This window comes from Dama dama, chromosome 2 (assembly GCF_033118175.1).
Source record: "Dama dama isolate Ldn47 chromosome 2, ASM3311817v1, whole genome shotgun sequence".
Lineage (NCBI taxonomy): Eukaryota > Metazoa > Chordata > Mammalia > Artiodactyla > Cervidae > Dama > Dama dama.
In genome coordinates this window covers 10,050,860-10,065,754 of record NC_083682.1, presented here as the reverse complement: position 1 = coordinate 10,065,754, position 14,895 = coordinate 10,050,860, and the positions used below count along the sequence as shown (strand labels likewise).

Here is a 14,895-nt window from a genome sequence, read left to right as displayed (position 1 = left end):
TTTTAAGGAACCTCCGTACTGTTTCCGTAGTGGCTGCACCAATTTACATTCCCACCAACAGTGTGGAAGAGTTCCCTTTATCCCACAACCTCTTCAGCATATATTATTTGTAGACTTTTTGATGATAGCCATTCTGACCAGTGTGAAGGGGTGGCTCACTGTAGTTTTGATTTGTACTTCTTTCATAATAAGCAATATTGAGCATCTTTCCACTTGCCTATTGGCCATCTGTATGTCTTCTTTGGAAAGATATCTATTTAGGTCTTCTGCCTATTTTTTTTATTGGATTGCTTTTTTTGTTGTTGTTGTTATTGAGTTGTATGTTTATACATTTTGGAAATTAACCCCTTGTTGAATGCACTGTTCACAAATATTTTCTCCCAATCCATAGACTATTTTTTAATTTAGTTTATGGTTTCCTTTGCTGTGCAAAAGCTTTTAAGTTTAATTAGGTCTCATTAGTTTTGTTATTGTTGAGTCCCTAAATTGCATCTGACCAACTCTTTTGCAACACCGTGGACTGTAGCTCACCAGGCTCCTCTGTCCATGGGATTTTCCCAGGCAAGAATATTGAAGTGGGTTGCCCTTCCCTTCTCCAGGGGATCTTCCTGACCCAGGGACCGAACTTGCACCTCCTGCATCGGCAGGCAGATTCTTTACCACCGAGCAACCAGAGAAGCTCCCCCATTAGTTTACTTCACTTTTATTCCTCTTGCCTTGGGAGATGACCTGAGAAGACATTGCTATGATTTATGTCAGAGATTGCTATGCCTGTGTTCTCATCTAGGAATTTCATGGTGTCATGTCTATATTTAACCTTTAAGCCATTTTGAGTTTATTTTTCTGGATAGGGTAAGGATGTGCTCTAACTTTGTCAATTTACATACAGCTATCCAGCTTCCCCAGCACCACTTGCTGAAGAAATTGTCTCTTCTCCATCTTATATTCTTCCCTCCTTTGTTGAAGATGAATTGATCGTAGGAGTGTGGGTTTTTTCCTGGGCTCTCTATTCTGTGAAAACTGTTTTTCAATATTTTCTTTTTTGAACAATCCTCCTATATTGTTACTTTAAACAAAAATTCTGAAAAGCACAGGAAGGTGTAAGACAAATGAAAAGAATAGCCTGGATAGAAGAAAGCGGGCTGAAAAAAATGGTTTGTAGCAAAGTCTGACCCCAAAAGTTGGTTACGATGCTTGAAATTATCTCTGGTTAACTTGGAATCTATGCTACACCAAACTTAGGAGAACCTGGATGTGTTCTGCTGAAAGAATTACTGAATTTCCTTAAGGAATTAATTATCATTAAGTGACAAGACATGAGTGAGAACTGGAGAAAAGTAGGTGGTATATCACTGAGAATGAGAGTTGATCATAGAAATGAGCAACCTCTAGATATTCAAGGATGAACAAAGCTCCTAAGAGTTTGCATCCTCTGGGAAGAAAGACTTGTTTAGGGAGGTGGTGGCTGAGTTGGATCTTGAAAGACAAAGTGGATGAGGATAACAGAGGAGAAAGGAACTCTACCCCACCCCCTCCATCCCCCCAGGAGTGAGGACAAGCCTGGGAAAAGCCATGGATATGAAGCTGAACATCCCTGCACTGGAGGCTACAGATGCCCACTCTCCTGCCAGCATCTGTCTGCTCTGGGGCTGCACTTACAGCCCCGGAGTAGGTAGCTACCTAGACCTATTGATCCATCATCACAAGGGCAAACAACTTAGATGTTTCCCTAGTCTTGAATTTCTCAACCATGGCTTTTCTGACATTTGAGACTGAAGAAGTCTTCTTTGAGTAGATGCCCCAGGCATTGCAGGTTGTCCGGCAGCATCCCTGGTCTGTACCCACTCGATGCAAACAGCATACTACCCACCCTCTGCAGACACCCAAAACATCTCTAGACACTGACAAATGTCCACAGCATTGAAGGAAGGAGCATGGATACCAGCCACAGGAGAGAATCACTGTTCTAGCAATGGAAATACTTCATACAAGTTCTTCCATATACCCTTTATAATATCCCTAAGGATCAGAGGTTCACAACTGCGGATGTCAATGGTTAGCAACAAAAAAAGTGGCCTTGAAGTGAGGGGACAGTTACCAACTGAATAGAGAAGAGAATGGCGTAAATATCTAAGTAGCCATGTAGCTATCACATGGGTATGGGGATTAAAAGCTTAACCACAGAGTTTTTGGAAATGTCAGCTGTATAAAGTGCAAGATTTTGGTGGATGAGCCAAAGAGAAATAGCTGGAGGTGACTTGATCCTGGCTCGGCTTCCAAATCCGGCTCGCCACTCCAAGTCAGTGAATGGATCCAGGTTAGATTGGATCAAGATAATGCTTACTTGGAAACAGGGAGGTGACACAGTCCTCAGATGGCTTGGGTTCCAACTTCCTTCTCTCTTGACCTCTCCTCTCCTTATTTTGACTCCAAAGTCCTCATCCAGAGCATAAAGAAGGTAGTGTTAGCACCAGGATGTCAGGCTAATGCCTGCTTTTAATGTTGGATTTGATCCTTTAGTAGAGAGTCAAGTTTAAATAAGCTTCTCTTTCTAAATAGACTTAGTAGTAAAAGCAGGTAATATCATCAGTGAAGTCTTTGTATCAATTCAAGATCTATCTCAAAAAACACTGACACAATGATTAATTAAGCACCTGCCATAGTTCCCGTCACACAAAGATCAGAAGTGCACCGGCCATGCCCTCAAGAAACAGAACAGGGAGGAACGGTCCATGGATTCAGGGTTCTGCAGAGATCAAAAGAGAGCTCACCATGGAGAGCCAAAGGCACCTTGGAAGGGAGATCTCCATAGACTGAAGGGCTAGGAAAGGGCATGAAAACACACGGCTGTCCTCGATGTGGCATCAGGAATGAATAAGGATTTTCAACTCAGATGGACTGAGGCAAGACCAGTGCGGGAGGTAGGCTCATAGGGAGCAAAGGGCTGGAGAAGAAAATGGTCAGACCCCCACAGAAGTCAGCCTGGAGTTGACATGGGGCAGTTGTGTAAGTCCAGGTCACAAGAATCCCTCTGACTCACTTCACTTAGTATGACAATCTCCAGGTCCATCCATGTTGCCACAAATGGCATGATTTCATTCTTTGTAATGACTTTGCTTTGAGAACCCCATGAACACAATGAACAGGCAAAAAGATATGACCCCAGATAAGCCCTCCAAGTCAGTAGGTGTCCAATATGCTACGGAGGAAGAAAGGAGAAACAGCTCCATAAAGAAAGAAAAGGCTGGGCTAAAGTGGAAGTGTCACTCAGTCTGGTGGTGAAAATAAAGTCCAATGCTGTAAAACAATGCATAGGACTGATGCTGAAGCCGAAGCTCCAATACTTTGGCCACCTGCTGTGAAGAGCTGACTCATTGGGAAAGACTCTGATGCTGGGAAAGATGGAAGGCAAGAGTAGAAGGGGATGACAGAAGATGAAATCGTTGGGTGGCATCATTGACTCCATGCACATGAGTTTGAGCAAACTCTGGGAGATAGTGAAAGACAGGGAAGCCTGTTGTGCTGCAGTCCACAGGATTGCAAAGTCGGACACGACTGAGCAACTGAACTGAACTAACTGTTGAGAACAGTATGGAGATTTCTTAAAAAACTAAAAAGAGTTGCATTATCATCTAGCAATCCCATTCCTGGGCATATAACCAGACAAAACTGTAATTCATTCCTTCCAATGAATATCCAGTACTAATTTCCTTTAGGATGGACTGGTTGGATCTCCTTCCAGTCCAAGGGACTCTCAAGAGTCTTCTCCAGCAACACAGTTCAAAATTCTTTGGCACTCAGCTTTCTTTATAGTTCAACTGTCACATTCATACATGACCACTGGAAAAACCATAGCTTTGACCAGACGGGCCTTTGTTGACAAAGTAATGTCTCTGCTTTTTAATATGCGGTCTAGGTTGGTCATAGCTTTTCTTCCAAGGAGCAAACGTCTTTTAATTTCATAGCTGCAGTCACCATCTGCAGTGATTTTGGAGCCCCCCAAAAATAAAGTCTCTCTCACTGTTTCCATTGTTTCCCCATCTATTTGCCATGAAGTGATGGGACTGGATGCCACGATCTTAGTTTTCTGAATGTTGAGTTTTAAGCTAACTTTTTCACTCTCCTCTTTCACTTTCATCAAGAGGCTCTTTAGTTCTTCTTTGCTTTCTGCCATATGGGTGGTGTCATCTGCATATCTGAGTTTATGACATTTCTCCCAGCAATTTTGATTCCAGCTTCTCCACAGTGGCTACACTAATTTACATTCTCACCAACAGTGTAAGAATGTTCCCTTTTCTCCACACCCTCTCCAGAATTTGTTATTTAACAAATCTTTCTCATGTTGATCATTCTGATCAGTGTGAGGCAGCATCTCATTGTAGTTTTGATCTGCATTTCTCTAATAATGATTAACAATGTTCAGCATCTTTTCATGTGCCTACTTGGCCAGTAGATTTCATCATCGTCTTATTCATTGGGTTGTCGTTAAGAAGATAAAAGGAGGCTTTCCACTAGTGCCTTGTATCAAGCAAGTGCTATATAATTGTTTGGCATTCATGTTTCACAAAATTTTGAAAGCAAGTAGAAAAAGACTGGTGCTGGCTATAGAAAAAATTAGTAGGCCAACAGTATGTAGAGAGAGTATATGTGAGAGAAGTTATATATGTAAGTTATATCTCATTAAAACTTTCCCAAGAAGGAATAAAAAAAATATCAAGTGAACATGAATCAAGATAGAGTGCTTTAGGGACTTCCCTGGTGTTGGTATGCTTAGTCGCTCAGTCGTGTCCAACTCTTGTGACCCCAAAGACTGTAGCTTGCCAGGCTCCTCTGTCCATGGGATTCTCCAGGCAAGAATACTGGAGTGGGTTGCCATCTGGTGGTGGGTCCAGTGGCTAAGAATGTGTTCCCAATGCAGGCAGACCAGGTTCGATCCCTGATCAGGGAAGTAGATCCCACATGCCCCAACTAAATATCCTATGTGCCTCAACTAAGACCCGGTGCAGCCAAATAAAAAAGTAAAGAGGATTGTAGTTAATTAGTTGCTAAGTCAGATCCTACTCTTTTGTGACACCCATGGACTGTAGCCCACCAGGCTCCTTTGTTCCTGAAATTTCCCAGGCAAGAATACTAGGGTGGGTTGCCATGTCCTTCTCCAGGGAATCTTCCTGACCCCGGGATTGAACCCACATGTCCTGCATTAGCGGGCAGGTTCTTTACCACTGAGCGACCAGGGAAGTCCAATTAAAAAGGGTACAATGCTTTATTTTCAAACTCATTACCTTTCACCTCGGATCTAATCATAATGCTTCCTTGGGTATTTTAGAGAAGGTAAAGTTGAAGCAAAGAGTTCAGTAGTCTCTAAAGGTCCTAGTAGTCTTTCCAAGTTTATCATAATGCATTTCAACTTTATAAAATTAATCGCTAGCAGCTGACATGTAGGCTGTTCCTGCTCTGTGCCCAGTCCTATTCTAAGCACTTACGTGTTGTAACAGACTAGGACCACACAACATTCCCAAGACTATTTCCATCGTGCACAGAGGCACAGCTGTGAAATCCCGACAGTGGGCTGAGCCCAAGCCAAGTGGGGCATCCAGTCTAGGAAAGGCCTGATTATTTGAACAACAGACAACTCACTGATGACAAAAATGTCTCCCAAACCAGGGCCTCTCCTGAAGTTTCTTGGCTGGGTAAGTGCCTCTCCACCAGAAAAACATCCTTGTTTACTGACATGACAGGTGATATTTTAGTTCTCAAGACTTTTAGACTTTGGCATGATCTTAAGGAAGAACAGACTCACCTCCAAAGAACATGCCCCGGGTTAATGTTCCCACAGCCCTGGACGTGAGAGGCAGAACCAGTTTTACCAAAGGAATGAAAATAAAGAAATAGGGGTGTTATCTTGTCCCTAGAATATTGTGGAGTTGATTCATCTGGGTCACTTACAATTAAAAAAAAAAAAAAAAACTTAATGATCATCTAAATTTCAAAACGTGGTGCAGTGGTAAAGAATCCACCTGCCAATGCAGGAGACATAAGAGATGTGGGTTTGATCCCTGGGTCAGGAACATCCCCTGGAGTAGGGTATGACAACCCACTCCAGTATTCTTGCCTGGAGAATCCCATGGACAGGGGAGCGTGGCAGGCTACAGTCCTTGGGGTCGTAAGAGTCAGACACAGCTGAGCATAGAGCACACATACACCAACTTCAAAATAACTTTAGTACACTTTTGGGCCAATGGATGAATCCCTGAGGGGGGACAAAACGGTTGTCACTAAATGTTATTATTTACATTAAATATGCCATGGCCTCTAATGACCAAAATATGAGTGTGAACATATCTCAGGTCTTCTATGAGCTCAAGACCAGACCAAATATAATACTGCCTTACCAAATGCTTTCTTCCCCCAAACACAAGGCAGTCAGGGGAAAAGTGTGTTAATCGCTCAGTCGTGTCTGATTTCTGTGACCCTTGGACTATAGCCCACCAGGCTCCTCAGTCCATGGGATTTCCCAGGCAAGAATACTAGAATGGATTGCCATGCCCTCCTCCAGGGGATCTTCCTGACCCAAGAATTGAACCCGCATCTCCTGTGTCTCCTGAAGCCAGGGTAAAATCTGTGAATAATTCACCTCTACACTGGGGTTTATCATAGCAGATGGCCAATAAATGTCACTCACACACAGAAAATGAAGGTCCCTCACTCCTCCAGTGTCAGGACTTAATTCGGGGACCTGAGTCCCCTTCGGGACCTTTGGGAAAGAGAACAAAATCAAGCCAACAACCCAGGCATCTTGACCTTTTGGTTTCTTCTATTTCTCCTTGTAAATGCTGGCTTGCAAAGTAGTCTTTTGCAAGGTGAGCTGTTATTTGATTCACCTAAAAACAATCATCCCTTGCTATGGAGAACACCCCTCTTTATTGTGGGTACCACATACATGATGTGGGATTTGTTTCAGAGTAATAAACCTCTGAGGGCGTCCAGGGTCCCTGCAGGTAACAGGCAGGTCCCAAAAACTGGGTGACCAGGTGGAGTCTCCATTAAGTCCTGGTCAGGGATACCATCTCCTATTTCATTACCAATGTCCTTCACGTGCCTTTGGAAGGCAGATCTCCAGCAAAGGTCTACTGGGGGAAAATACATATGTAAGAACATAGCCTTCTTCCTTATTTCTCACCTCTTGCTAAATCAGTAGTGTTCTTGGCAGTTTATGCTCCAGCTGGATGATGGAAAGGGATGAGTCCCAAATAATCCAGAGAGCAAATAATACATTCATGGGTAGTTAACTATTGACTCTTTTCTCTGACTCTCTAGTCCTTAAACCTAAGCTGACCTTGTTTCCCTTGTTCCTATTCCCTTTCTATCACCCCTATTTCAACTGGTGTGGGTTCTCTCTTATGAGGCTATCCTGTCCCCTCTGTGACACCAAGAGATACACTTTCCCTGCTTTCCTTGTCATGACAAGTACAATCTGCTCCTGGGGGCCCCTGTACTTGCTGTTCCCTCTGCATAGAACACTTTTCCCAGAACTTCCCTTGGATATCATTGTCCACTCATCCAAGCTTAAAAGGCCTTCTTCCTACAACGTGCCTGGACCTCCCTACAGGATGCTGTCCTTAGTGGTTGTTTAGTCTTTAGAGCCGTTGCTTTATATCACTCATTCAGTTGAAGGCTTGTCTGTTGCCTGCCCCGTAAGCACCACAAGGGCAAGGTCCGGGTCTAACTTATCCCTGCGAATGAATGTGTGACACATAGCAAAGGGCCCAGTCATAGTAGAAGCTCCTGATATTGCTGAATGATGAATGGATGGACGGATGGATGGAAAGATGAATGGGTGGATGGATAGATAAATGAAGTGGATGGACGGTTGAATGGGTGGATGGATAGATGAATGGGTGGTTGGATGGATGCATAGATGAATGGATGGGTGGGTGGATGAATGAACCTCCTACTAATCCATGATACCGTGTGTTAAGCCCTGTGATAGGCTCTTTACATAGAGTCTCATCTTGACAAAACCAAGCATGGCATCATTTATTCCCCTTTTAGCAGTGAGGAAAAGGAAGCTCAGAATGACCATGAGTTTATCCAAGGACACTTCATGATTAGATGTTGCATCCATGCTTCAAATCCACATCTGTATGAACCCAGATCCCATCGCCATTCCACCATTCAGCTTTGCCTCTCCTAAGCAATCAGCTTTTCTCCTTCACAACATCCTTTGTGTCAGTGGAAGAAAAACCCTAAAAACCTAACAAAAAGTAGATGAAAATTCATTCATAGATTTATAAGAGAATAAATTGATGAAACTGCATGAACTAAGTGAGATAGGCTTTGATGAAACAAACGTCACAGAGGTGAGGCATCTTTAATTTTTCAGTTTGGTTCAGTCTCTCGGCCGTGTCCAACTCTTTGCTATCCCGTGGACTGCAGCACGCCAGGCTTCCTTGTCCATCACCAACTCCCACAGCTTGCTCAAACTCATGTCCAACCAGACGGTGATGCCATGCAACCATCTCATCCTCTGTCATCCCCTTCTCCTCCTGTCTTCAATCTTTCCCAGCATCAAGATCTTTTCCAATGAGTCAGTTCTTTGCATCAGTCCTTCCAATGAATATTCAGGACTGATTTCCTTTAGGATTGACTGGTTTGATCTCCTTGCAGATTTTTAGTTTCTTTAATTTTTAACATTTCCCAAATTTAAAACACCTTACTGAAAAAAGCTTCTATAGACAAGAGGACTCTGCCTCCCAGAGGAGGTATGTGGTATCACACCCAGCTCTTGTGCGTGGTAAACCCACAGAACAGACCCACAGCATATGCTACTTGCACTTTGAAGAAGAGGAGAGTAGAAACAAGAGGAGGAGGAAGGAGAGGAGGAGGAAGAAGAGATAATGATGATCACAATAACAATAAAAAACAAGGAGGACAACACAGGCTCGCAATGCTGTGCTTTGCTTCCTTCAGAAAGCAGATTTGCATTCATTTTACCTAAAGTCATATAATGCAGCCATGAAACTGAAAGACGCTTGCTCCTTGGAAGAAAAGTTATGACCAACCTAGACAGCACATTAAAAAGCAGAGACATTACTTTGCCAACAAAGATCTGTCTGGTCAAAGCTACGGTTTTTCCAGTAGTCAGGTATGGATGTGAGAGTTGGACCATAAAGAAAGCTAAGTGCCGAAGAATTGATGCTTTTGAACTGTGGAGTTGGAGAAGACTCTTGAGAGTCCCTTGGACTGGAAGGAGATCCAACCAGTCCATCCTAAAGGAAATCAGTCCTGAATATTCATTGGAAGGACTGATGCTGAAGCTGAAACTCCAATACTTTGGCCACCTGATGCGAAGAACTGACTCATTTGAAAAGACCCTGATGCTGGGAAAGATTGAAGGCAGGAGGAGAAGGGGACAACAGAGGATGAGATGGTTGGATGGCATCACTGACTCAATGGACATGAGTTTGAGTAAACTCTGGGAGTAGGTGATAGACAGTGAGGCCTGGCGTGCTGCAGTCCATGGGGGTCGCAAATAGTCGGACACGGCTGAGTGGCTGAACTGAACTCAACTGAAAGTCATATATCATGATGGCAGTTTTGAAATTGTTTGGGGTCCCAAAGACTCTGTCTCCTCAGTTTTCTACCAACAGAAAAACAGACTGCCTGGGTTCTTGTTGGTTCTTGCTGTTGTTTCCTGGTCCCATGCCAGGTTTATCCTGTGACTCATTTCCTCATTTGTGGGAAGGATTAGCGTGGTGACCTGGAGAATAAAAGGAGGCATTCTGGGCACTCACCTTTAAAGTGAGCTCCTTCTTCTCTGACACGTTAGACTGACTTGTCAGCAACAGCTGCCTCCAACATGAAGCTGGTGATGGTCCTCATGCTGGCGGCCCTCCCCCTGTGCTGCTATGCAGGTGAGTGCTGACGGGGTGCACAGATGTGGGGCTGAGGTTGCTGTCTGGTTCCCTGTGCAAGAGCTCCCACTCCCCAAGCACCAGTACAGGACAGGCCTGCCCACCAGAGACCTAAGCATCATCACTCATTCCAGAACCTCTGAAAGAAGGCCCTTCGTGGGCTTTGCCTCTGCCCTGGGTCTGCACATAGTGTCTCACGACATCAGGGCATCCCACCATCGTCACAGGTGCCATGAAATCGGGACGAGGCTAGTGACTGACTATTAGAATTAGGCATTTCAGCAGGGCAAGGGGAAGAGATGCTCTGATGATTCCTGATTTTATACCAGATGAGTTTCCTGAAAGAGGCACTCTTGGAATCTCCTTAAATATGAAAAGAAACAGGAAATCTGCCAGAAGGTATAAAGCTCAGGCTGCAGTGGGTGGCCCAGGGTCCTGCACCCAGCTGGGAGCCCCAGCTCCTCACAAGTTTTCACAGTTGAGCCCTTCCGGAATGCCCTTCCTCCCAATCCCTCCTTGCTCAATGTTGGCTGAAGAGGGGAGTTCACACCTCCTTGGAGGTCTCCTTCCCCAGTGAAGAGCCAGCTAGAGAATAATGCCCTGGCAGCTAGTCTAGTCTTCGGTAATAAGTCACAGACATAGTTTACTTTATTCAACTTGCAAAGGTCTTTTCTTTTTTTTCATTTTTGTTTATTTATTCTTGGCTGTACTAGGTCTTCTTTACTTTTCCCAGGCTTTCTCTAGTTGTGGTGAGTGGGGGCAATTCTTCACTGGGGTGCAAGGGCTTCTCATTGCGATGACTTCTCTTGTTGCAAGGGCTCTGGAGCGTGGGCACAGCAGCTATAGCACGCAAGGTTAGCTGCCCTAAGGCATACAGAATCTTCCCCAACCAGGGATCACATCCCCCACATTGGCAGGCAGATTCTTATCCACTGTGCCACCAAAGAAGTCCTACAGAGCTCTTTAAATACCCCTGCCTCGTTTGTTCCCCAAGTACTTGCAGATGTGTTCAAGGTGACAGGCTCAAGGTCAGCTAAATAAAACATTACAGACCCAAGAATAAAAGCCAGTTCTCTCTAATCCAGTTCCAGAGCTCTTTCTTCTACCCATCTGAGGTCGCCACAACAGATCTCTTCACAAACAAGAATTTCATTTATACATTATTTTGTTTGTTTCAGAAAATCACTAGCATCAACAAAGCTAATGGACAATATTCTAGAACCAGTACATGTACAATCCTGGGAAATCTTGCTTGTTACTCAGAATGATAATGGTGAAGCATCACATGACTTTGAACAAAGAAAGACCAGATAAAGTTTAATATGTTGCCCTGAGTTAGAGCGTCTCACTTCCTCAATGCCCTCCTTAGTCAAGGTTACATAAGGTTTGGCTTCTAGAGGCTAGCAAGAGGAAGCACAGGTGTTTTAGGTCTTAGAGAAATCCCAGATCCCAAGTTTACTCTCAGAGAATTGAGAACTGAAGACCATTCACCATAATCTTTCTGAATAGACATCTCTACAGGGATGTAAAAGAATGACAACCATCATGGTTCTGCCCCTCAAAGATGTTCCTGCATCCATAACAGAGCCCGTGTTTGCCTTCTTTCTTCCCAGGTTCTGGCTGCTCTCTTCTTGCCAATGTGATTGAAAAAACAATTGATCCCATTGTGTCCAAGGAAGAATATAGAGACTATATTCAAGCGTTCACACAGAGTAAAACTGAGGAAAACGTTGTAGATGAATTCAAGCAATGTTTTCTCCAGCAGTCAAATGAAACTCTGGCCAATTTCGAGCAGATGATGGTAATTTCAGTTTCTTCTGATGTGCTTTTATAACCAAGGGACAGGGACAAATAGACTCTACATTTGTTATTCTTTACGGTAAAGAAAGTGATGAATGTGCTTTATTTCTGTCTATTTCACTGTGTGGTGAGTCTGATGATTTTGACATCAAGAAAGACATCCAAAGCTACAGTCCTGAAATCTTTAGTGAATAATAAATTTAAAAGACAAAAGAGGGAAAAGCGAAAGGTCTACCTAACCCTCATTTCCCCAGTAGGCACAGAGGCACACACACACACATTATGATCAGTGAAATAACCAGTCACGAAAAGACAAAGGTAGCCTAACTCTTATACCAGGTTTCAGGAGTAGCCAATCTCATAAAAACACAGGGTGGAATAGTGGTTTTCAGAAGTCAGATATTGAGGAAAAATGGGAGTTATTTAACAGGTATTTAGTTTCATTTTGCAACCTGAGGACAGTCTGGAGATTGGTCGTACTGACTGCAGAGTGAATATGATGTTAGGTATATTTGAAATAGTGAAAATGTTAAATTATATAATTTACTATGTAATTTAAATTACATCATTTACTATGATCCTTACAATGAAGGATGCTAGACTTTTTTTCTTGAAAAGCCTAGCTCAGATGGATCTTTCTGAGTCACAGTCTCGAGATTCTGCAGGCTACAAAGTCAAAGATAAAGGTCCAGGCTATTTTTTATATTTCTGACAGAAAGTCTGCACAGGAATTCAAAAATATCTTGGGTCCTTGTATTGGAGCTCAGATTGTCACGATTCTATGGAAAACTGATAATATATGTAGCATCATTATAGATAAGTTATTACAGCAAGAAATGTGCAGAAAAGAAATTACTCAAGGGATCTCTGGTGGGGAAAAGATCTGGAAGCACCAGCACTTCTTTGGCATTAATAAATGTCTCCTGAATGATAGGATAAATGGGATCATTCTGATTTAATTTCCATTACTAATTCTCTTGGATGTCAGATGTGTGTGAACGCATTCAAGATAACAATGAGAAGAAACATTTATTGTGCAAGATTTTATTTTGCAAGAGGGAGCTGAAAATCTAAGTGATTTTTTTGTTGTTTTTCAGCAAACCATTTACAACAGTGTATTCTGTAAAATATTCTAACTTTCTACAAGACCTTGGCGATGAGTATATACCACAAGCTGTCTGTCTGTTTGTCTTTTAATCTACACACTGCAAGACAATTGTTGAAACCTCAAATATGTTTTCATTTCAATAAAGTATCCGCATATCTTTTTTGTTATCTGATTCAAATGGAGACTTTAGAAAGCTTCACATATAACACACACACGGAATTAATCATTAAATAACTCTCGGGTGAAGGATGGAGGTATTTGAAAGGCACTTTGTCCCTTACCGTTTCTACCCAACATTAATTGGGTTTTCCTCCCCTCCTCATCCCCACCTCCCCAAGAACTAGAGGGGAGTTTCAGGTGGTTGGGTCATACCCAAGTTCCCTGACCTGTGTCAGTCTTCATCTTCATTCTGAACCCTGCTGGCCATGGGGGGCAACTTTCTCAGCTCTCTCTATCTCTGCCCCAAGTGTGCAGGGCTGGGAGCAGAGCCAGTGAGAGAGGCAACTCAGGCAAAGCCAGGGTGAATTCTGTCTTGATTTTAAAATCTGATATATGGCACTAATCTTAACTTTTAACATGAGTTCACAAAGATATTATTTAGCCTAATTCCTGAGATGTTTGAGTGACTGTAAGTCACTCAGTCCTGACCGACTCTTTGCAACCCCAAGGACTGTAGCCCGCCAGGCTCCTCTGTCCGTGGAATCCTCCAGGCAAGAATACTAGAGTGGGTCGCCACTCCGTTCTCCAGGGGAATCTTCCCAACCCAGGGGTCCAACCCGGGTCTCCTGCATTACAAGCAGATTCTTTACTGTCTGAGCCACCAGATGTTTGATGCCCCCTAAGAGAACTGCATGACTGTCCCCAGGTGTGTCCCTTGAGTGGCAGTGTAACTCATCCCCTCATTCACACAATTACCTACGAAGTCAGGAAGATTGGAGAAAACGTGCACTACGTTGGAACAAACCAAAACAAGAAATTTTAAAATCGAACCTTAGCTCCCCTTACTTCTACCAGTCCCCACAATCCTCTCACCAAAGATAAGTTACTGCCCCTCTGCTCACACCTCCCAGCATCCCTTTTCCTTCCTGGGCCATCCCTTCCACCAGGAAGACCTCTGGCCCTTTCTTGGGACGATTCAGCACCCCGAAGTTTTGACTCTTCCCTTCTGTATAATGTGTACACGAAAGAGGCACAAGAAGGGGTCCTGCGATGGGGAGTCATTCTCTGGTCAGACTGGTCTTAGCTTTGAAGGGAGGTGGTCTCAGGATTGCAAGCAAGGGCAGCTCCCAGCTGCAAGCAAGTCTCTCCCTAGCCCCAGTCTCAGCACTTGGACAGCTTTGGCCTCCATCTGCCCCAGGACATCATAGAGCTGTCCCAGCGGAGTGAGGGTACCCATTCAACACAGTCACGCGTTTGCCAGGCACACCACCCAGCCAAGGATATAACCAAAGAATGTCTGCTGGCGGGGCTAATGCCTGCAAAGCCATGCAGAGCCCAGGAGGATGACGGAGGACCTTGCTGACAACACCAGCAACTGCCAGACGTCCTGCAGATGGGAGTGTTGGAAGAAACACTGAAGACTGGAGCAAACAGAAGCAGCTTTCTGGAATGTCCATGTCAGCGCATCACTCAACCGACTTTGGCCACAGCAAAAGACACAGTATGCTTTCTGACCACCGTGAAATCAAACAGAAAACCAAGAACAGAATGATCATAGGAAAACCTCTAATCACTTGGTTAAAAAACACACACACAAACACACACACTCCTTTAAAAATCAATGAATCATCAAATACTTCCTAAATATTTTTTTTAAGTGTCTGTCCCCAGCACTGACCTGTCACCCTACAGTGGAAAAGGGTGGTCTTGTGCAAACTGCAGTCTTCATTACCTGACATATAGCATCTGCACTATGCGGATAAGGAATGGAGAGCAGATAGTAGGTACACAAGAGCTAAATTCCTGCGTAAAATGCACTGCTAACAAATTCTGGTGGAAACAGGAATCCTAGAGACCAGTGAGGTGGTTGGAATCATGAGTGTCATGTTTAAGCTTTATGGCAAGGTAAACATA

General features: G+C 43.7%; 1 protein-coding gene across 1 annotated transcript; it reads left to right on the top strand.

Annotated features, from left to right (window-relative positions):
* Positions 1 to 9,859: 9,859 nt before the first annotated feature.
* SCGB2A2 (secretoglobin family 2A member 2) lies at positions 9,860 to 12,850 on the top strand. The gene is made up of 3 exons (XM_061156868.1): positions 9,860 to 9,914; positions 11,528 to 11,715; positions 12,812 to 12,850. Exons 1-3 carry the CDS (start codon positions 9,860 to 9,862, stop codon positions 12,848 to 12,850), a joined length of 282 nt encoding a protein of 93 aa, XP_061012851.1.
* Positions 12,851 to 14,895: the final 2,045 nt, after the last annotated feature.

Coding starts and splice junctions, on each gene's coding strand:
- SCGB2A2 (XM_061156868.1), top strand. CDS start 9,860: ATGAAGCTGGTGATGGTCCTCATGCTGGCGGCCCTCCCCCTGTGCTGC. Junction 9,915..11,527: donor CCCCCTGTGCTGCTATGCAG/GTGAGTGCTGAC, acceptor CTTTCTTCCCAG/GTTCTGGCTGCTCTCTTCTT. Junction 11,716..12,811: donor CCAATTTCGAGCAGATGATG/GTAATTTCAGTT, acceptor GTTGTTTTTCAG/CAAACCATTTACAACAGTGT.